The 21,028-nt window shown below is 39.5% G+C and overlaps 1 protein-coding gene across 16 annotated transcripts in view; it reads left to right on the top strand.

The window, feature by feature from the left end:
* huwe1 (HECT, UBA and WWE domain containing E3 ubiquitin protein ligase 1) overlaps window positions 1–21,028 on the top strand; it is a 63,423-nt gene that overhangs the window by 452 nt on the left and 41,943 nt on the right. For 7 of the 16 annotated variants that reach the window (XM_077218093.1, XM_077218104.1, XM_077218102.1 and 4 more), the window contains exons 2-34: window positions 2,508–2,558; window positions 3,922–3,991; window positions 4,086–4,184; window positions 4,264–4,470; window positions 4,571–4,723; window positions 5,118–5,180; window positions 5,821–5,898; window positions 6,044–6,091; window positions 8,111–8,279; window positions 8,400–8,500; window positions 8,603–8,765; window positions 8,848–8,975; window positions 9,076–9,216; window positions 9,314–9,419; window positions 9,879–9,986; window positions 10,087–10,188; window positions 10,292–10,372; window positions 10,610–10,716; window positions 10,948–11,146; window positions 11,252–11,343; window positions 11,475–11,677; window positions 11,810–11,867; window positions 12,040–12,216; window positions 12,345–12,590; window positions 12,680–12,813; window positions 14,257–14,357; window positions 14,607–14,795; window positions 14,913–15,129; window positions 15,319–15,441; window positions 17,094–17,331; window positions 17,435–17,776; window positions 20,671–20,793; window positions 20,914–21,009. In XM_077218093.1, coding sequence (XP_077074208.1) covers window positions 3,947–3,991; window positions 4,086–4,184; window positions 4,264–4,470; window positions 4,571–4,723; window positions 5,118–5,180; window positions 5,821–5,898; window positions 6,044–6,091; window positions 8,111–8,279; window positions 8,400–8,500; window positions 8,603–8,765; window positions 8,848–8,975; window positions 9,076–9,216; window positions 9,314–9,419; window positions 9,879–9,986; window positions 10,087–10,188; window positions 10,292–10,372; window positions 10,610–10,716; window positions 10,948–11,146; window positions 11,252–11,343; window positions 11,475–11,677; window positions 11,810–11,867; window positions 12,040–12,216; window positions 12,345–12,590; window positions 12,680–12,813; window positions 14,257–14,357; window positions 14,607–14,795; window positions 14,913–15,129; window positions 15,319–15,441; window positions 17,094–17,331; window positions 17,435–17,776; window positions 20,671–20,793; window positions 20,914–21,009 — 4,437 coding nt within the window. In that variant the 5' untranslated portion in view covers window positions 2,508–2,558; window positions 3,922–3,946. Of the gene's footprint in view, window positions 1–944; window positions 1,136–2,507; window positions 2,559–3,921; window positions 3,992–4,085; window positions 4,185–4,263; window positions 4,471–4,570; window positions 4,724–5,117; window positions 5,181–5,820; window positions 5,899–6,043; window positions 6,092–8,110; window positions 8,280–8,399; window positions 8,501–8,602; window positions 8,766–8,847; window positions 8,976–9,075; window positions 9,217–9,313; window positions 9,420–9,878; window positions 9,987–10,086; window positions 10,189–10,291; window positions 10,373–10,609; window positions 10,717–10,947; window positions 11,147–11,251; window positions 11,344–11,474; window positions 11,678–11,809; window positions 11,868–12,039; window positions 12,217–12,344; window positions 12,591–12,679; window positions 12,814–14,256; window positions 14,358–14,606; window positions 14,796–14,912; window positions 15,130–15,318; window positions 15,442–17,093; window positions 17,332–17,434; window positions 17,777–20,670; window positions 20,794–20,913; window positions 21,010–21,028 lie in introns of those variants that run through there. The other 9 variants (XM_077218100.1, XM_077218106.1, XM_077218109.1 and 6 more) reach the window with 7 other exon arrangements.

Below are 21,028 nucleotides of genomic sequence, written 5' to 3' on the forward strand. Positions count from 1 at the left end.
AAAAGAGCATGCGTATGTGATAGCGTGTGCTTATGTGATGAGATGTAAGTTAACCTAAATTTTATTTTTTTGTAGGATTTCAGCATTTCAATCTTCAAGTCCTCAAAATTAGGCTTCAAAACATCGTGTTCCCTGTATATGAATGTTCATACCCATTCATTTGCTGAGTCAAGTCCAGCAACAGTCTTGACACCTAAATTCCTCTGGTATGGCCTTTAGGGGGTTACATTTCGCAATTTTGGGTTTAAGTTATGTGGTCCCATTAAAATATACACATTTCCTGAAGAAGAATTCAGTGTTTATATCCCCTGACATATGTCTTATATGATCTACTATAGAGATTAATGCTGATGGATAATATGGGTCAGTATAACCAAACTGACCCTGACTGATGTTGTAAAGTGACTCCACCCCCCTAACAGTTGCCCCCCTTATCGGTTTTATTTTATTATCTAAACTGATGCTGATGACTGGAATGAAGAAATTCAATTATGCCAAACTACAGTAAACAGAGTATGCGACAGTGTTCACTGAATGAGAAAATGATTAAAATCTAATTATAATCATACTATAAGTGCAATGCATTTCTTTTCCAGCTAGTTAAGTTAATCAATATTAGAATCAATAAAATCCATATTTGGGAAATCTATATATAATATCTTGACATGGTTCATTATCTCTTAATGTAGTGCATTAACAAAAATAATCCCAGACTTCTTGAATGATTGCAAAATGCATAAACGTTTCTTTTAGGCTGATAAATACATTCCAGTTATATCTGAACTTAAACCTTCAATTTCTATAGCTCCTAGGTATTATTTCAGATAAATGTATTTTTAACCTGATAAAGTAGACTTCAACATCATGTGTGACACGGTACGTTCGCCACAAATGCAGCTACGCACAAGTGCAGCATTAAAAAGTGAGAAATTGAGCCGTCCACTGGAAGTCAGTGTTATGGTAGGCCCGAGTGGGAATGATTCAGCGAGATATTCTGCGTTTCTCAGCTAACCAACCACACCAGCGCATGCACGAGCATCTCATCCGCCGCCGCCGCCACCACCGCGCGCACTTCACCGGCCACAGTTCATCGAGACGAAGCACTTGCTGAAAATGTCTGACAATATACGCTACGGTACGGCTGTGGAAGCGCTGTGACAGACGCTGTTTTTGTGAGCTGGATATTTGATGGGAGTGAGCGGGTTTGCCGTAGCAGGCCAGGCTGAGCCGGGCTCTAGATTAGACCAGAGCATGTTTGCAGCTCGGAGGAAAAATATAGACCTGTTTAGCTTCGCTCCTGACGTATTCCGCCACACTCGAGCCTTATATTATGGGTTTGGCGAATGTTTGTTGGAAAAGATTGGCTATGGTAAAGATTTTAAGAGTGAGTTGAAGATTGCGGGTTTGTGTTGACATGTTGAGTGGAATTATGTGCTGGCTAGAGCTCTGTAGCAAAGATGTCGCGCGAGCGGCTAACGGTCAAAATTCCTTTCAGTTCGCGTCCTGTAATTTTGTTACCGTTTATTCAAAAACCGGCGATGATCGTGTTTTATCTGCGCCATTAAATAAGAATGACGTGACCACGTTTATCCGCAAAACTTAGCTTGCTGACTGAGGTAGCTTGTTAGCAAGGAAAAACTAGATAGCATGTTAGCTGCCCTTTTCCTCAAATTGATCTCCGTTTGCTGGCTTGTTTCCGTTAGAAATAGCCTAGTTAGTTAAATAATATGTCGAGTTATTGTTTTATTTCCACAGTGGCTGTGTTACTATTACTTGTTCTTACAATTTGTTTGTTTACGATGTTGTTCTTTCGTTTATGAGCTCCGGTTAGTAATGTCATTGTAATTTGATGTATTCGGTAACTAACGTTAACGTTAGCTGCTGTGTTGCATGCGCCCACGACTACAACACCATTTGGTTCTCTGACAAGAACTAAATTAGTGTGTTTCTATAGTAATTACATTTACGTTTAAATAGCATAGCTAGGTAACGTTAACGTTTTGTGTAATGTGTTGGGTTATTTTTCCATGTCAGGTTCCTTGATCACAGGCCAGTGCTTCTCTTTGGCCTGGTGAACTTCAAGGTCCTAAATCAGTTTTGTTTCTTAGTAGGTGTGCACAAGTTACTAAAAAACGCTACATTGACAGCCTTTTGTTTCAGGAGCAAATGGAATATTTGAATTCATCAAGGGCATGTTTGTAAGATGCTAGAGATTGTCTGTGCCCAGAATCTATGCCCTATATCTGAACCAATGTGGGTTGCTTTTCCCTTGGCTTGTTCTCAGACTTTTGTTAACTTTTCTGCCTGCCCTGATTTTGTTTTTATTCTACAGTTGATTAGTATAGGATTGTTGACCATGTAGAATAATTATTTTATACTTAAAATGACCTCTTAAGCTGTAGTGTAGAGGTTGTATGCCTTTGTTGTGCATTTGGCAGCAAGATCACAAACATTCTTATGTCCGTTCCTAGGGACTTTCACTTTCATCTTTCTTTCTTTTACTTTAGGTTTTTGCACATGAAAAATGCCGTTAAGTTGGAATTGCCAAATCATATACCGTGAGTTATTTTACATTTTCTGAATTTGAAGGGTTATCTGCTTAAACATAATGTGGATGAATGTTTACATTGATATGTTGGCACTTAATCCTACATTTGGATCTGATTATATATGAATATGTGGTCTAATTCTTTTTGTATGACTCAAGAATACACCTCAGGGCTTTTCATACTGCACTTAACCCTGGGTTGTTGTCATAAAACACTTTTTATCCCCTAGGTAAAAAAACATTTCACACTTACCCGGTTTTGGGGTGTAAACCCCACATTACATTGCTAAACTTGTACACTGTGAAATGATGTGGTGTTACAATGTCACAACTAGAAGCTAGGCAACAGACACCTAGTTGCATGCCTCGTATTCACATGCTTTAGACAGTCACAGAAACACTGTGTGTTGTAGGAACAGTAGTTTGACGGAAAATATGTCAATTGGAGTAAAGAAGAGCACATTATTTTTACATTTATAGTCCAAAAAGTCCATTAAGGAAAAACTTGATTGTGTAGGTGGCAAAGACTTTAGAAATGCAAAGACAGTGTACTCATTTTACTTATTAATGGGAGAAAGTACAACACACAATATGGTGAAATACGAAATAGTCTTGCCTTCTATATAAAAAAAACAATCACTGATTTGTAAAGTTACTGCAGCTGCCATTAGAAGCTTCAGATGCAATTGAAACAGTCAGTGTTCTGAGACGTGCACGTAGGACTGAATTTGGCATTGGCTGGTCTAGCCTGAAAAATAAGCTCTTTTGACGCTATTTGCATATAAGAAAGAACATTTATTAGACAGTTGTTGTCAGATTTCATTCGTGAACAGCTTTGGAGAATTTATTGTTTCCACATTCAAAGAGATAGATGTACTTGCATGACTGAAACAACAACCATGAGGAGTTTTAAAGATGGCCGCAAAGTGAAATAACTTGCCTTAAAGGGACTTTGGTATAATATGAGGATGCACAATGCTAGAGGCTTTATGTACACAGGTCATGTGCTGCTTTCATCCAATCATTGACACCTACACTGAAGATAAGGTTAAGGACATTATTCCAAGGTTTAGGAATGTACTGTGTGAAACTTCAACTTAGGAATACCCACCAGTGTTCATTTTTAACCCTGGGTTAAGGTTAAGTGTGAAACCTGAAGCAAGGTAACCCAAGATTCCGTTTATCCAGGGTTTAAAATGACCCAGGCTTAACTAATTAAAGTGGGAAAAGCCCTATAGTCTTTCTTTTCATGCTTTGGCAGTGTTATTATTGAATGTCATGCAGTGAGATATAGATAAGCATTACTTAACAATCAACATTTGATTGAGCTGCTTTTATTATTCTCCCTCATGATTTGATGTGCTTTTTTGTAGGAACCGAGTGTAGAAATTAGTGACCATGAAGGTTGACAGAAGTAAATTGAAGAAAACCCCCACTGAAGCGGTCAGTATGCAGGATTTCTGTGCATTTGGAGTATTTGAAGTTGTATGTGTGTTTATTTCCTCATTGTTGACATGTTCTTGCGTTCCTCCTCCAGCCTGCCGACTGCAGGACTCTCATAGAAAAGCTGAAAGGATGCAGCGATGAACAGCTGTTGCTGGAACTGCAGCAAATCAAGACCTGGAACATTGGCAAGGTATACACTATTACATGTTCCATCATAGTGTTTAATATGCATGTTCAGATCTCTAATGACGACCTGTTTCTCTTCACAGTGTGAGTTGTATCATTGGGTGGACCTGCTGGACCGTTTCGATGGCATCCTCTGTGATGCAGGGCAGACAGTGGAGACCATGGCGTGGTTGTTGGTGTGCGACCGGCCAGAGAATGGGCAGCTAAAAGCCTTATTGCTGGCAGTGCTCAACTTCACCGCGTTGTTAATCGAATACAGTTTTTCTAGACACCTGTACAGCTCTATAGAGGTACCACAACCCCTGACCAACAAAACCTGCTTCTTTTAGCCTTAGCTTGTTCATCACAAGTCGATTTTGAGTGTTTTCTTTTTTCTTTTTGTGTCTGTAGCACTTGACCACCCTTCTAGCATCATGTGACATGCAGGTGGTTCTGTCTGTGCTGAATCTCCTGTATGTGTTCAGCAAACGTTCCAACTACATCACCAGACTTGGCTCAGACAAGAGGAGCCCACTGCTTGCCCGTCTGCAACATCTGGCCGAGGTATGAAAGCTCTACTTTTAGTCATCATATTTTTTTCTCAGTTTTGATTGCTGAAGTCAAGAAGATTGGAATGCAGTGTCAGGAAGCAGCTGCAAATCAGCCTGCAAAACAGCCCCCAAAATCAGCCCCCAAATTTGCTGCAGCAACATGCAGCGTTTTAAAAACACGTAATTTTTAAAAGTTTATTCCATGAATTGTGTCTGATGCTAGTGTGAAATTTTGAATCCTTGTTGTAATTAGTTAATTTGTTTTGTATTGGTTCTAACTAAAGCAACATGCTGACCTTGTTCTGTACAGACAGATGCTTTCATGGTTTGTTCACTGACATTTGAAGGTTGATGTGTGTTTTCTTTCATCCTACACCTTTTCCTGACTCTTATTTCCCCTGTCGTAGAGCTGGGGTGGTAAGGAGAATGGCTTTGGTCTTGCAGAGTGTTGCAGAGATCTGGCGTTGTCGGTATGTTATTGTGCTCTATTGCATATTATAATATGTCTTTTTGAAAAAGGGAAAAACCCACGCTTTAGTTTTAGCGATTAGAGTTGTATGTGTGCACCATTGATATAAAGTTATAGCTAAGTAATAAGGATAGCCCAGTAACCCAGGGCTAGGGTGAGAACGTTTAGGGCCAGTTGATGAAACCTTTACCAGTATAGTGTTGTTTCTAAATCCTACTTCCACTAACCATGTACATTTTTATGCCCTGCAAACTTAAGTAACTTAAGGCCCGTTCACACCAAGGAGGATAACGGTAAATGTGTAGCTCTAAAAATCGTTCTAAATATAAAAGAATCCTCTCCACAACAATAATGATAATGGCACAGATAAAAAATCACTTTCAGAACGATTTTTTTCAAGCTGATTAACTATAAAAACATTGACAGCCAATCAGAATCCATCCTGCTCCAAAGAGCTTAAGCATTTAAAGTGGTAGACAACATAACTGCAGTGCGTGCTACAATAAACAGAAAAATATAGTCCTCTAATATAGTTAATCACCAATTATAGTTATTGTGATGGTGATCTTTACAGTTATTGTTCTTGGTGTGAACAGGGCAAGTGCTTGTTTTTTTCTGATGTCTATATTTGCTTTATGCAGAAATATCCACCGAGTGCCACCACATTGCACTTCGAGTTTTATGCAGAACCCAGCTCTGAGGTCAAAGTGGAGAAAAAGGTATGCATGGTGTCATGATTCCCTTTATTTTGCCATTCTCATTCAACACATTTTTTTCTTTGTTTTTTTTGTAAGGGGAAACAGTTAATTTCTTTTTGTCGGTAGAACCTTTTAACCTTTATTTTATTTTTCCCCCTCTTAACAGACGAGCAGTAATACGCTACACTACATTCATATTGAACAACTTGATAAGGTGAGTTGCCATATTTCAGGGCTCAACATAAATAAATAAAAAATCCCCACTGGCCCCCAGGGCCAGTAGATCAGAGTTTTACTGGCCCCTTCTACATTGTTACTGGCCCTGAAAGAAATAGAAGGAAAAGCACTTTTCCATTAAATTGTATTTATTGTATACATTAGGATTAATTTTTCTTGGCCCCTCCCTCACAATGACAGTAAACTAATTATTACAATACATGAGTGATGAGTAATGTTACATAGGCTATATTTTCACTTCAAAATGGCGAAATTAGACAAAAGTATATTAGTCTGCCTGATTATTTTTGTCATTCGTTTAACATTTATGACCAAAAAAACTGTCAATGAAGAAAAAATGAAGAATGCGCTGAATCTGATTATAACAAGACTGAAGCGAACACGAATTTGTGTAGCTTACACTTAATCACACATTTTTAGGGGGACTAGGCAGAAGTTTAGGGGGGAATTTGATTACACTATTTTTAGATAGCCCGTCGGGCAAGCCGGTTATGCATTTTGCATTTTGGTCGGCTTTTGTTGGAAATTTCCGGCAAACGAAACAGTACATGCCCTCATCGCCTTTCTCCACCCAGGTGTACTGTGTTTTCCATGACACTAGGAATAAGGACTGGGCGAAATGACCAAAAAATCATATCTCTGTATTTTTTGGTTAAATGGCGATATACGATATATATCTCGGTACTTTCTACGTTTTTCTATTTGGATAAAGAAAATCTGTATTTGTTTAAAAAAAAAATTTTTTCACATCCTGCTCAATGATTTCCAAACAATGTTGATATTGAAGTATATGGAAACAAATATAGGGAATGTAATGTAGGCAATCCAATATATTATGTGCAAAAAGGTGGTTAAAATCTCATTACATTCTAACATTGTAACATTACGATCTAAAAACAAAAATAATGCTTTTGTTTTTAAAATGACAAGGCTAAACTCAAAATGACAATAAAAGCAAAAGCACAAACTACTTATTTTAGCCTGCATTTGACTACCCCATTGTAATGCTCACTTTCATAAAAAACATACCTCTGGGGTTTAAAATTTCACATATGACACATTTATTGTCTCCAAAAAAAAATATTTTAGCAATATGTATATTTTAGTCAGAATTATTGCGCTACTATTCTATTTGGCTCGTCTGTTTGGCGCGCGGCGGCGCTCATTAACGGAAGCTTGAATATTAGCGGAGATTCACTTGCAGAGGGCTCGTCCACAGTGAAATGGACATATTTGTTTGACTTTCTAACATTTACAGATGGAGAATATACCTGTGAAATGTAAGTTAAGCACTGAGGAAAGCACCACGTCTCAAACGCATTAAACAGCGCATCTGTCAGTCAGCAACAGTATCTGTCAGAGCATCTGACGGCACGCTGCTTTAAACTTGTTAACTATATCTTACCAGTTATTTTGACGGCACGCTGCTTTAAACTTGTTAACTATATCTTACCAGTTATTTTGAAGCGCTTAATATTAATATAAGCTTGTGTCATGTTTATGACAAATTCTACTATGTTCTTTCACTGCAGGAGCTCACACTGTGGTACTCCGCTATTTTTCAGATGTGCTCGTATCAAACTACTGTATCGATATAAACAGTATTGCCTCATTCCATATTGTTTAAAAAAAAAAGTGATATACTGTACAACTCGATTTAACGCCCAGCCCTACTAGGAATGTCCTCTTTCTCGTATCAGCCTTGTAGTTCTTTGACATTTTAACACGTTATAAATAACCTGAAGTAACATTGACACTCTTCGCGCAACTGTATATGACGTTTGCTGTTTGTTTTGCTGATGGCCAGTCTGGCCAATCAACTAGCCCGACATACTCTTTTACTGGCCCTGGGCCATCGGGCCATTGCTTATGTCTAGCCCTGCATAGTTGTTTTCATTTGCCATCTTTATGGAACAGTTAATGGAAGTGCATAGACCTTTAATAGCTATTGATTGCACTTGAATTTAATTTCTGCTTTTCCCCGGTGCGCCCTCAGATTTCAGAGAGCCCTTCAGAGATCATGGAGTCTCTGACGGCTATGTACAACATCCCTAAAGACAAACAAATATTGCTTTTCACACACATTCGCCTGGCTCACGGCTTCTCCAACCACAAGAGAAGACTGCAGGCCGTGCAGGCCAGGCTGCATGCCATCTCTATACTCGGTAAGTGACCCCTATGGTACCGACCAAAATAAGTACAGGTATTTATATTCATGAAATGGCACTAGGCTCTTGCTTTCTGTCTGGTCAGGTTGATCATATGTACTTGTTTTTTGTGTGCAGTGTACTCCAACGCCCTCCAGGAGTCAGCCAATAGCATACTCTACAATGGGCTTATAGAGGAGCTAGTGGATGTACTTCAGATCACAGACAAACAGCTGGTGGTGGGTAGCAATTATTAATGTTCACTATATGGTATAAATACTTGTTGCACTGTTTAGAGTGATTGGCAAGAATTTTATTTTATTGATGAACCCTCAAAAAAGTTAATGTTGCAGGACATTAAGGCCGCCTCTTTGCGCACGTTGACATCCATAGTCCACCTGGAGCGCACCCCCAAACTCTCCAACATTATCGACTGCACAGGAACAGCCTCCTACCATGGATTTCTGCCTGTGCTTGTCCGCAACTGCATACAGGCCATGATCGGTGAGCAGATTTTAGCTGATTTCTTTACTTCAGCTTTTTCGGTTTGGTGACATACTGTTCTCATTTTTGCTGGGGATTTCAGACCCGCTGATGGAGCCATACCCCCACCAATTTGCCACAGCCCTTTTCTCCTTCCTCTACCACCTGGCTAGTTATGATGCAGGCGGAGAGGCCTTAGTATCTTGTGGTATGATGGAGGCGTTGCTAAAGGTTGGTCCCTTGCTGCTTCCTCTCCAGCTTCCTCAATTTTGTTGCATTTAATAAGGTGTTATGTGAGGGTGTATTGTGATCCATGCCACTTCTACATCAGGTGATCAAGTTCCTTGGGGACGAGCAGGACCAGATTACCTTTGTGACGCGGGCAGTGAGAGTTGTGGATCTCATCACCAATCTGGACATGGCTGCTTTTCAGTCTCATGGCGGCCTTTCAATCTTTATCTGCAGACTGGAGGTATTGAAAGCCGCCCCTTGTTCCTGCGTAAACTATTTGGCTTTTTGCCCTCTGCCCTTTTGTTGACGGAATGTGACCCCATTGTTTCTCTGTGCAGCATGAGGTTGACCTCTCCAGGAAAGAGTGCCCTTTTGTAATCAAACCAAAGATCCAGAGGCCCAGCACAGCTACTGAGACCGAGGACATGGACACAGATATGGACAGTAAGTACCATCACTGTTTACTACATGTGGCAGTGGCACTATATTTAGTTTATCCTCATTCAAATCTGTTTATAGTATGCACAAACTCTTATCTCCACACTGGGGTTTTGTAATGACTAATAAGAAATAAAATATTTTACTTTTTCTCACTATTATGTCATTTTAAACTTGTATGGCTGATTTTCTTCTGTAGAACCCAGAATACATTACCAGATATCCAAGCTTTTTTTCTCCATACAATAAAAGTACATAGTAATCACAGGCTGTCTAGCGGCAAAAAGGATGTAAAGGGACAATATGACACATGCACCATATAATAAGTCTTCTAAATCCAAATGATAGATGTAGGGGTTTGGAATGACACAATTTTCTTCTTTTGTGTAAAATACTCCTAAAATATTTGAAGAGTTTATATATTTTATTTTTTCAAAGTCATTAAAAATGCTTTTGTCAATGTAGTGTCAGAGGTTGCCATGGAGAGCAGTCCTGGCCCATCTACTTCTTCTGGTTCCAGAGCAGAGACAGATTCGCGAACACAGAGCAATGCAGCCAGCACCCCCAGAGCAGGTACAATATGTACATTAATTTGCAAGTCAATGGGTTTCCTTCATAGTGGTACTAGTTAAACAATGGAAATTTGATTATGCATTTTTTTCTTTCCTAACAGGAGTGCAGTGCATCCCTCAGAGGGCCGCTCTGTTGAAATCTATGTTAAACTTCTTGAAAAAAGCCATTCAAGACCCTGCATTCTCTGACGGCATTCGTCATGGTATAGAACTCATTGGATTTAATGATGCTATTGTTTTTACATTGTGGTTAAGTGTTTTAATTTGCCAAATGTGATGTTCACTGCCTTTGCACTCTCTTTATAGTAATGGATGGGTCCCTCCCTACCTCTCTGAAACACATCATCAGTAATGCAGAGTATTATGGACCCTCACTGTTTCTTCTGGGTAAGCACATGGAGAACAGAACTTCTGGTGCTGTTGAAATATTAGCCGAACTCTTTATGCACAACTTTGTGTGGATCTGGCTCCAAGGTCTTCTCTGCATACAGGAGTAGAAATTTGCATGAGCAGTATGGTTAAAAGAACACTCTCAGCCCTTTGAATATTGTGAAATTAATTAGTTTGAATTAGCCTGCCCTATAGGTCACTTTCTCACTCTATTTCTCTCACTCTCTGTTTCAGCAACGGAGGTCGTGACAGTGTTTGTGTTCCAGGAGCCCTCTCTACTGTCATCTCTGCAAGACAATGGTCTCACTGATGTCATGCTACATGCACTGCTCATTAAAGACGTGAGTCTGCCATAACATAAACTTTTATTTTATTTTATTTTTTTACTTTGTATCTTATGCCCACATATTCTGTCCATTCAAAATTCCTGTTGTCTGTTTCAAGGTCTTTGACCACCCCAAATTCAGTCATGCTAGACACTCCATATCCCCTTTCCTCCTAAATCCCTCTATATTTCTCCATTTACTGTATTCCTCCTTGCATATTCCAGCAGCTCATCACACACCTTTTAGACCTTTTATTTGTTTGTAAAGGTCCCTGCCACCAGAGAAGTGCTGGGTTCCCTGCCTAACGTCTTCAGCGCCCTGTGCCTGAATGCCCGTGGTCTGCACTCATTTGTGCAGTGCCAGCCCTTCGAGCGGCTTTTCAAGGTGCTGCTCTCACCAGACTACCTGCCTGCCATGCGCCGCAGACGCAGCTCTGATCCACTAGGTGAGTGTCCTCTATAGGTGTACCTGTTTTTCCGCACAGTCAGTGACTTATGTTTGGAGATAATGGGAATGTGTTTCTAACAGTCGGTGTAATTTTATGAAACAGGTGACACCGCCTCTAACTTGGGCAGTGCTGTCGACGAGCTAATGCGGCACCAGCCCACGCTTAAAACGGACGCTACAACAGCCATCATCAAGGTAAAGCAGCTTGTGCAACATTTTGACACATCGTGTTTAGAAATGCCCTTTTAATGCAGTGTAATTTGCATATTTAAACTCAAATTCATTCTGAGACCTGGAATTTTGATTACTGTCTTGACCTTTCACAGTTGCTAGAGGAGATCTGCAACTTGGGCCGATCACCAGAGTACATCTGCCAGAAACCCTCCATACAGAAAGCAGACGGGACCGTCACTGTGCCTCCAGCTCGATCAAACCATGCTGCAGAAGAGGCATCCAGTGAGGATGAGGAGGAGGAAGAGGCTCTACATACCTTTAGCCAACAGCAGGGGGAGCCAGAAAGCAACAGGCAGTTAGTGCATCAAAATAGCTTCTATTATATAGGGCAGATGAGGAAATGTAGTATTCCTTGTGTTCAATGCCATATGTGAGAAATCAATGTTGATAAATGGGCTGTTTTTTAACAAATGAATGTTATTTACAGAGTGGTGGGAACAGAAGAGCGAATCCCCATTCCTCTTATGGATTACATCCTGAATGTGGTACGTGCTGATTTAGACTCTTTGTATCTCATTTTATTTAATCTTTTTTTCTCATTATTATTCTTCAGACTATATTCTGATTCAGTCTTCTCACATAAGCTCAGGTCATTGGCTGTTTATCAGACAATAGAACTTAAGACTAAAACTAAAATATGTGCTTGTTTGCTTTTAGATGAAATTTGTGGAGTCCATTCTGAGTAACAACACAACAGATGACCACTGTCAGGAATTTGTCAACCAGAAAGGACTTCTACCATTGGTGTCAATCCTTGGGCTGCCCAACCTGCCCATTGACTTCCCCACCTCTGCTGCCTGCCAAGCTGTGGCAGGAGTCTGCAAATCTATACTAGTAAGTGACACCTACCTAAAGGATATCCAGCAGTTATCCCCTGTTTCAGAATTTTTCCTATTGATGTAGTGATATTTACTGTGTAATTTGATTCTTTTAAACCTTCGCTTTGTTTCACTGTGTCTCAGACTTTGTCCCATGAGCCGAAAGTTCTCCAGGAGGGTCTGTGTCAGTTGGACAGCATACTGTCTGCTCTGGAGCCTCTACATCGGCCCATCGAGGTTCCTGGTGGCTCTGTTCTACTCAGAGAACTGGCCAACGCAGGCCATGTCACAGATGCCACATTGTCGGCACGTGCCACCCCACTGCTACATGCCCTAACAGCGGCACATGCGTACATCCTCATGTTCGTTCATACCTGTAGAGTCGGACAGGTATGCATTTAGGCAGCTGTTAGTAAACAATAATTAATGTATTTAAGTTGATAATCAATTAATCTGTTGATTTATTTATTTGTTTTCAGAGTGAGATCCGTGCGATCTCAGTGAATCAGTGGGGATCTCAACTGGGTCTTAGTGTTCTGAACAAACTGAGTCAGCTCTACTGCTCTCTGGTGTGGGAGAGCACTGTGCTGCTGTCTCTCTGTACACCAAACAGGTTAGTACTGCTCTCATCTCACATGGTGGACCTTTTATTAATCCACTCCAAAGGCATTTTTTAAATCCACATGTTTAAAGTCGGCATAAAATGAAAATTAACCCTATCTGTTTTGTAAATGCATAATTTTGTTGTGAAGGATTCATCCATGTACACCACCTCTCTGTTTACATATGCCAGACTTCTCCAATTATGTCCAATTATTAGTCTTTTTAAACTCCTTCCCTCCACAAAAACTGCAGGCCAGTGTTAATTTATTAGTGTAATCCCCACATCTCAAAATCCTATCAACAACTGATGAATAGAAACAAGTCCCTACCCTACATATTTTTTCTTTTTCAATAATCCATTATGTTCACATGTATGTCACAATGGACCCTTTTCACATTGTAGGGGTTCTCAGAAGCGGAAGTAGTCATAGTTGGGTAAACTTCTATTGTGATGAATGGGAGATGACCGCAAATATAATTTTTGTATTCCCATTTGCTCTAATAGCAAAAGAAAAAAATCCATGATAGCATTTCCATGACTTTCCAAAATAGAGAAAAAATAAAGAAATATTTATTACGGCAGATAGAAGAGAGAATGTGAAATTTACCATTGTATTAGAAAAACTCACTCTTAGTGTTAATTTGTGTTATATTACTTTGGCTGTAAATAAAAATAAAAAACAAACCCATACCAAGTTGTAATGACGTTCATAAAATACAGCATTTTTACAGGGCAAAATTGGATATCAGTCGACTCAGCATGAAATCCCTGAATCTAACGAGACCACTTTTATGATTTTTGGACAACCTGTTCAGAAGTTATAACCAAAAATAATCTCCGGACTAGTAGGTGGCCCTGTGCCGAAACGCAGCATGATGCCTCAAGTCATGTTTGTGATGACATGTACCAAATTTGGTCTGAATATGATAAAGCATTGCAGAGATACAGCCTTACGTCTGTTTTTATGAGCAGTCCATAAAATTAGTTTGCACTTTTCAAGAACGGTTTGATGAATCAACTTGAATTCCATAACTTTTTCTTATGTCGGCATTGTCTGAAGATGATCTGGTTAAATTTTTGTGAAAATCGGAGAAACCATCTAGAATGTTTTTAAAGCAATTCAAAATGGCGAAAAGATTTACATGACGGGAAATGACGTCATATGATGCAATCGAATCGTCTTGAATTTTGTTTATAGCCCTTACGGCTGTTATAGCCCTTACAGCTCCTCTATCAGTGTGCTGATTTTCATATAAAAACTTTCCCGCGAGCGGTTCTATGGGCTGCCATAGACTTCCATACGGAAGAAGAAGAAACGGAAGAAGTAGTAGAATTAGAACGCCATTGATTTCAAGAGGTGCCTACGCACTTACAGTGCTTAGCCCCTAATTAGGCCATATTGAAGAAGGTTGTTGTCTGCTAGCTGAAACACAATGTTGCTTTTTTTTGCAGTTTGCCTCCTGGATGTGAGTTTGGTCAGGCCGACATGCAGAAACTTGTGCCTAAGGAGGATAAACCCTCCAGCAGCACAGCAGCTGCAGGCCGGAGAACTGGTAAAATACTGCAAATACTGCATTGTGGAAAATCTGCATATAAAGTCTTTATAAAGCTCACTACCTTTCTCTGATATAATTTTATATGTAAAAAAAAAAAAAAAAAAATTGGGGTTATTTTAGCCACCAGTTTCACTATTTTATTTCCTTCTTTCTTTTTGCATCTTAGTTCCTTTTATTTGCATTTCATGCCTTTCTTTTGCTGGTTTACATTTGCTTTTTTTTCTAAAGCCATTCTTTCTTCACCAGCTGAGACTGAGACCTTGTCTGTGGGGGTGGATCCCTCTGCTCAGGGTTTGCTGGAAGGAATGGGCCTGGATGGAGACTCTCTCGCTCCCATGGAGACGGATGAGCCCACAGCCACTGACCCAAAGACCAAGTCCAAACTCACCCCTGCCATGGCAACACGCATCAAACAAATTAAGCCTCTGCTCTCAGGTCAGCTGTCTTAGCAACTTTATTTACTCCCTTCTCCTAAGTAAAATGAGAAATCGTGAATAAAACTATGCCTTGTTTTTGACTTAAAACAAAACGTATATTTCTTTATCTCCCCAGCCTCCTCTCGTTTGGGCAGGGCTCTGGCTGAGCTGTTTGGACTGCTGGTGAAGCTTTGTGTGGGCTCACCTGTCCGTCAGCGGCGCTCTCACCATACCACCAGCACGGGCACGGCCCCAACACCAGCGGCTCGGGCCACAGCGTCATCTCTTACTAAACTCCTCACCAAGGGCTTGAGCTGGCAGCCTCCTCCTTACACGCCCACACCACGTTTCAGGTAAACAACTTTGTAGCAAAGTTTACTCTATAATTCTGTTCTGAACATAGCATTTATATCTTCAATGATAGTTTAGTAAAAGGAGCTGCTGTTAGTCCAGTGTAAACAGACTTCCTTATGCCTGAGCCTTGTCTTTCCTGGTGGTGTATAAAACTAATATTTATTAATGTGCTTCTCTGCCCTAATCAGGCTGACTTTCTTTATCTGCTCTGTGGGCTTTACCTCACCCATGCTGTTTGATGAGAGGAAATATCCATACCATCTGATGCTGCAGAAGTTCTTCTGTTCTGGTGGCCATGATGCTTTGTTTGAGTGAGTTGAAAAGTTTTATGTATTTTCTTTTTGCTGTTTACTAGCTCATAGACTGAGGTTCGCACGGTCATGGAAATTCTAAATCTTAGACCTGGGTGATTTGATCTTTGATCTGATATGGTCTTTAGTGAATGGGTTGTTGACATTAACTACTTTTGTTAAGTTAATAACCAAAACATTTTAACAGCATTTATATTATTTTATAATTAATCATACATTAGCGTTGCATGATTAATCATATCGGAATTGCGATGTCAAGCCTGTGCCGCAAAATGCTGCGATTTTATGAAATAAATAAATGCATGTGTGGACATTACAACCCATTCTCTCTGAGAGCTGTTTGCACATTTTATACACCGCTAATAAAAAAAAAAAGACCAGCCAGTTTCGTTTATAATGAATTAAAATTTGAATTAAAATTAAAATAATAAAAACAGTAGCCTACCAGTCATTGCACCATGTAAACTTTGTAACAAATTGTCAAACTTAACAAAATTCTGTTACCAAATGTTTTGACAATCACAATACACTTACACCAAAAATTATTTATACAAAGTATATATTGCATCATGCTTAAATGTCCCTGTTTGTCTGGACAGAATGTTCAAAATATCTTATTTTCATGAATCACGAGCATACAAATGTTCTTATTTATTGTTCCGTTTATTTTATACTATTGTACTGAGACAATAACAAGTTTGTAGTAATGCAATTAAAGATGTCATTATTTAATTTAGTAAAAATTATATTTTAATTTGAAACAATGTGCATTTAGTTGTTGTTGCTAGTTTAAGTTGAGAAATACACATTTCAGCATTATCACTAATCTGTGTGTGCAGTTTCCTTGAGAACCAAGCAAGCTGACTCATGAAACCATTTGTTTATTATATCGCAATCACATATCGCAGTATTGACCTCAATAATCATAATGACATTTTCCCCAAATCGTGTAGCACTATTATACATGCTGTAATTAACATGGTGTAATTTATAATTTTTTTATGTTTTACATTATTTAATACTGCGAGACCATTTAAAAAGACTATTATTAAAGAGTATATAATTCATCAGCTATCCAAATATATATTTTCTAGTTTTTTCAGCTATGAAATTAATTAACTTATTTTGTTTATCCCAACAACAAAAAAACCCCTCAAAATATGAGTTTAGGGAGGTGTAGAGAGAGTTTGTGACAAAAGCTGTACAAAAGCATTCAAAAATAACTTGCTGTTCATCAGCACTTTCTACAGACCGCATTCTTTTCTTCTTGGAATCCAAAATTTCGGCTATGTCCTCTAATTACCATGATTTTGTGCAGCAGTAATACCTACACCCTGTGCCGTCTCCTTTTTTTGTTTTATGCCCGGTGGCAACCAGCTTTGAAGTGCAATACCGCCACCTACTAACTGTTAGAGTTGGCTAGATTACTGGTGCTAGGAATCTAGCGATATTATCATATGTGTAGTATTATGATATCTATCCATTTCATTTTTTAGGCATAACAGTTATTGGCGTAATGGTGTATTGCCACACCCCTAATAGCAATATAATTTAAACTGAATTTAAAAATCCTTCTTCAGTAATTATACTGTATTGGCTTTTAGTATTATAATTATTTCTACAAGTAAGTAAAAATGCTTCATGTTCATCAGGACATTTAATTGGGCCCTTTCCATGGGTGGTAAAGTACCTGTGTCGGAGGGCTTAGAACACTCTGAGCTGCCTGATGGGACGGGAGAGTTCCTAGATGCCTGGTTGATGCTAGTAGAGAAGATGGTGAACCCCAGCACAGTTCTGGACTCCCCACACTCTCTGCCTGCTAAAGTGCCTGGAGCAGCACTCAGTGCCCCCCAGTTCAGCGCCTTGCGCTTTCTCATCGTCACCCAGAAGGTAGGAATGCCATTATTGTATAAATACACTTATACAAATAAGTATATAAATACATTTGCATTGTCATAATGAATCAATTGTAATTTTTCATCTCTTGTTGTAGGCTGCATTCAGCTGTATTCGCAACCTATGGAACCGTAAGCCCTTGAAGGTCTACGGTGGACGCATGGCTGAGTCCATGCTGGCCATTCTGTGCCACATTCTACGGGGAGAACCTATCATCCAGGAGCGGCTCTCCAAAGAAAGGGAGGGTACGGTTCGGCCTGAGGAGGAGAGTAGCTCCACAAGTGCTGGGGGAACAAGTGGCCCTACAGCAGCAGGGGGAGTAGTTGGAGAAGGAGTGCCTGGAAGTGCCAATGGAAGCTCTACTGCAGGCTCTGCAGAGGAGGGGAGCAACTCAACAACTCGCAGAGAGCCACAGGTCAACCAAGCTCAGCTCACTCAGGTACAGTAGTGGAATGAGTACTGAAAAAACATACTCAAGTAAAAGTACCATTACATTCCAAAAAATGTAGTGTGAGTAGAGTAAAAAGTATGTGTCCAAAAATTACTTGAGTAAGAGTAAACATGTAGCTTATTTAAAAGTACTCATGAGTAGTGAGTACTGAGCTGCGGATTCTACCCCCTTATAAGAAACACTGTGCACTACAATTAATAAATTTTAAAAAATCATTGCACATACTGTAATTCACATTATCATTTTTTTTGTCATTAAGATTGAAGAATAGCTATCAATCATCCATCTTTTCAAATCAGATTACCTCACCTAATGCACTGAAAAAGGCTAAGATAGTGAGCTATCACTAGCTACACTAATTCCATGCGTTTAAATGATGCAATTTAAATGTAAATGCACATTGTTATAGAAGGGGGGCAACATCCCTTACATTTTACACGGCTACATTTACTCGCATTGTAATGCTGATAATATAACTTGAAAGAAATTGTACAATAAATATAGGGAAGTTATATCTGGGGAAACTTGCAAAAGAAACAAACACGCACAGGAACAAATGCATCTTTCTTTGTAGTTTCGGCAAAGACGTTTTAGCCGCAGCATAAAAAAAAAGTTGACCTTGAAAAATGTTTTTGCGCAAGAGCACTTGCTAAATGAAGCATTGTATGAAATTGATCAACCAAAAAACGTTGTTTATTAACAAACTGTAGTCATGCACAGACAGAAATGCAGTTCAAGTTAACGCCACAGTGTACTACTGCATTACCGCATACCGAATCTGGCTGCGTGACAAGCGCTAAGGAGAGACTTGTGCACAGTGCACATATCGCTACGTGTGTCTCTCTATTATGTGAAGTAAATGGGAGCGGGAATTCACCGCATTAGGAACTCGGCACTTGAGGGAGTTATCACAGTACGCAATACCCCAACCTCATATAGATGAAGAATAGGGGTGGGATTCTCTAGGCACTTCACGATTCGATTATGATGCAGAGGCCTGCGATTCGATGCTAAAACGATTATCTGAATATTTGTGTGTGTGTGTGTGAATATAAATTCTTTGCTTTAAAAGTACAAAGTAATGACCCATAAAGAATTAAAGTACAATATATTTTATTAACATTGCAAAGAACCAACAGGAAAATAAATGTGTGTCTGAACTAGCAGCATACTTGTAGTAAATTAATAATATAACAACAACAGGCATTCTGACGATTCATGCTACCCATCGAGATGTGCTACTTACTGGTTATGCGCATGTGCAGACTCATTTTTCTTCTGCTTACCACGCCCATAAATCTATGCAACCTTGCTGTGGAGACATGTAGGAAACTTTGACAGGTCAAAGATGAATATTTGATGATAATTTTTACTTTTCACACCGTTTTAAAAATAAAAACAGTACATTATACTGTACTCTTAACTTCGAATTTTATTATAATTTTATTTCATATAATAATATCATTTTTACTTGTTATATCAAATGTGATAATTGCTAGTTCATTTAAAATATCAAAATATGCTCCCCATACACTTAGGTACCCTGATTAAAATGAAATAACGATGTCAAAATACTGTGAGATTTACACCATTATGGAAACAATAGAGAATGAATCAACATTATCTGTGATCGATTCGCACTTGGGTAGCGTTTTTCGACAAGGCAGCAGAAATCGTCTGAACACCGGTACAGCCCAGAGCCATAGAGAGAAACGGCTCTGGTACAGCCGAGTGTTTTTCCTCCTCTGGGTGGAAACGTGTCATATGGCTTCTCATATTTGTCGTGTTGCCAAAATATTTTAGTTGTATTCTACAAAGCTTACAACTAGTGTGGCTCTTGTCCAGCTCCTTTCCCCCTTCAACTTCATAGAAGCCAAAATATTTCCACACGTCAGCTTTTAACGAGGAGGGTGTTTGGATTTCGCGCTCAGCCATCGCGCTCTGTTATGTGCACATGCCACAGACGGTCCGGGCACTGCAATTCCGCGCTTCAGAGTTCCGTCTTTTGCGTTCCGTCAATATTACGTCATTATAAATAGGCTACATATCTATATCTAAAATGTATTTTTTATTTTTTTTGAAAATCGATTTTTGACATTTGTGAATCGATTCAGAATCGTCCACGTCCGCATCGCGATGCATCTAAGAATCGATTTTTTCCCCCACCCCTAATGAAGAAGCCCTATAGATAAGCCCGCCTATATATCATAGAATGCAGAAATGTACCTTAGCATATTAGAGGAAGACACTGATATCTCGATTGAATTGATGCTTGAAGAATGTACTTTCTCAGCAGCCACGAGTAACAGCAGATACAGGCTAGCGGTTAAAGTTTTCTATGCAGAATTTGATTTGATGACAGTCACGAGATCGATTACTCGATCCAATCACGTTGCTGGATAAAAATAAAATCAAAACAAGCATGTAATTAGTAACGACCACAAACGGAAGGAAAATAGTGGAGTAAAAGTACCGATACATCACTGAAAAATGTACTCAAGTAAAATTACACAATTTTTAAACTACTCAAAGTACAATTTCTGAAAAAAACTACTTAAAATAACGTGAGTATTTGTAATTTGTTACTTCACACCCCTGCTTGGGTAATGTTACATCCTGTTGTAGGTCTCTATGAAATCTGTTTATTTTTTTTCCCAAATTCATCCAAGTGTTGGCAAATTCAGTGACATTCTGGGGTATACAGTAAATTCCATTTTTATGAGTGTATTCCGTGATTGTCTGCGTTTTCCTGCATCACAGGAACAATCATAGGGCCCTGTTGTTGTTAGTTGATAATGAGGTCTTTATCCTGTAATTAGAAATCTGTAATTCCTGAAAAAAGCTATTAGCCAGTGCTAACCAACCAAATCTGTCTTTCACAGCTAATGGACATGGGCTTCTCCAGAGAGCATGCAATGGAGTCTCTGCTGAACACCAGCACTATGGAACAGGCCACCGAGTACCTGCTCACACACCCTCCACCATTGCTCAGCGCAGCTGTCAGAGTAAGACCCTAACACAAACAAAACCCTCTCTCTTTCTCTCATACACACACACGCACACACAGACAGGATGCACACACGAGGTATAAGCTAGTGTAGTCACTGTGAGCTTTGTTTCTGTAGGAGTTCACCATGTCTGAAGAAGACCAGATGATGCGGGCCATTGCCATGTCTCTAGGTCAAGAAGTTAGCATGGAGCAGCGCTCAGACTCACCTGAGGTGGGCACCCACACACTCA

Source organism: Siphateles boraxobius, unplaced genomic scaffold, assembly GCF_051911475.1.
Source record: "Siphateles boraxobius isolate OS27281-9 unplaced genomic scaffold, OSU_SipBor_1 77, whole genome shotgun sequence".
NCBI classification, from domain to species: Eukaryota; Metazoa; Chordata; class Actinopteri; order Cypriniformes; family Leuciscidae; genus Siphateles; species Siphateles boraxobius.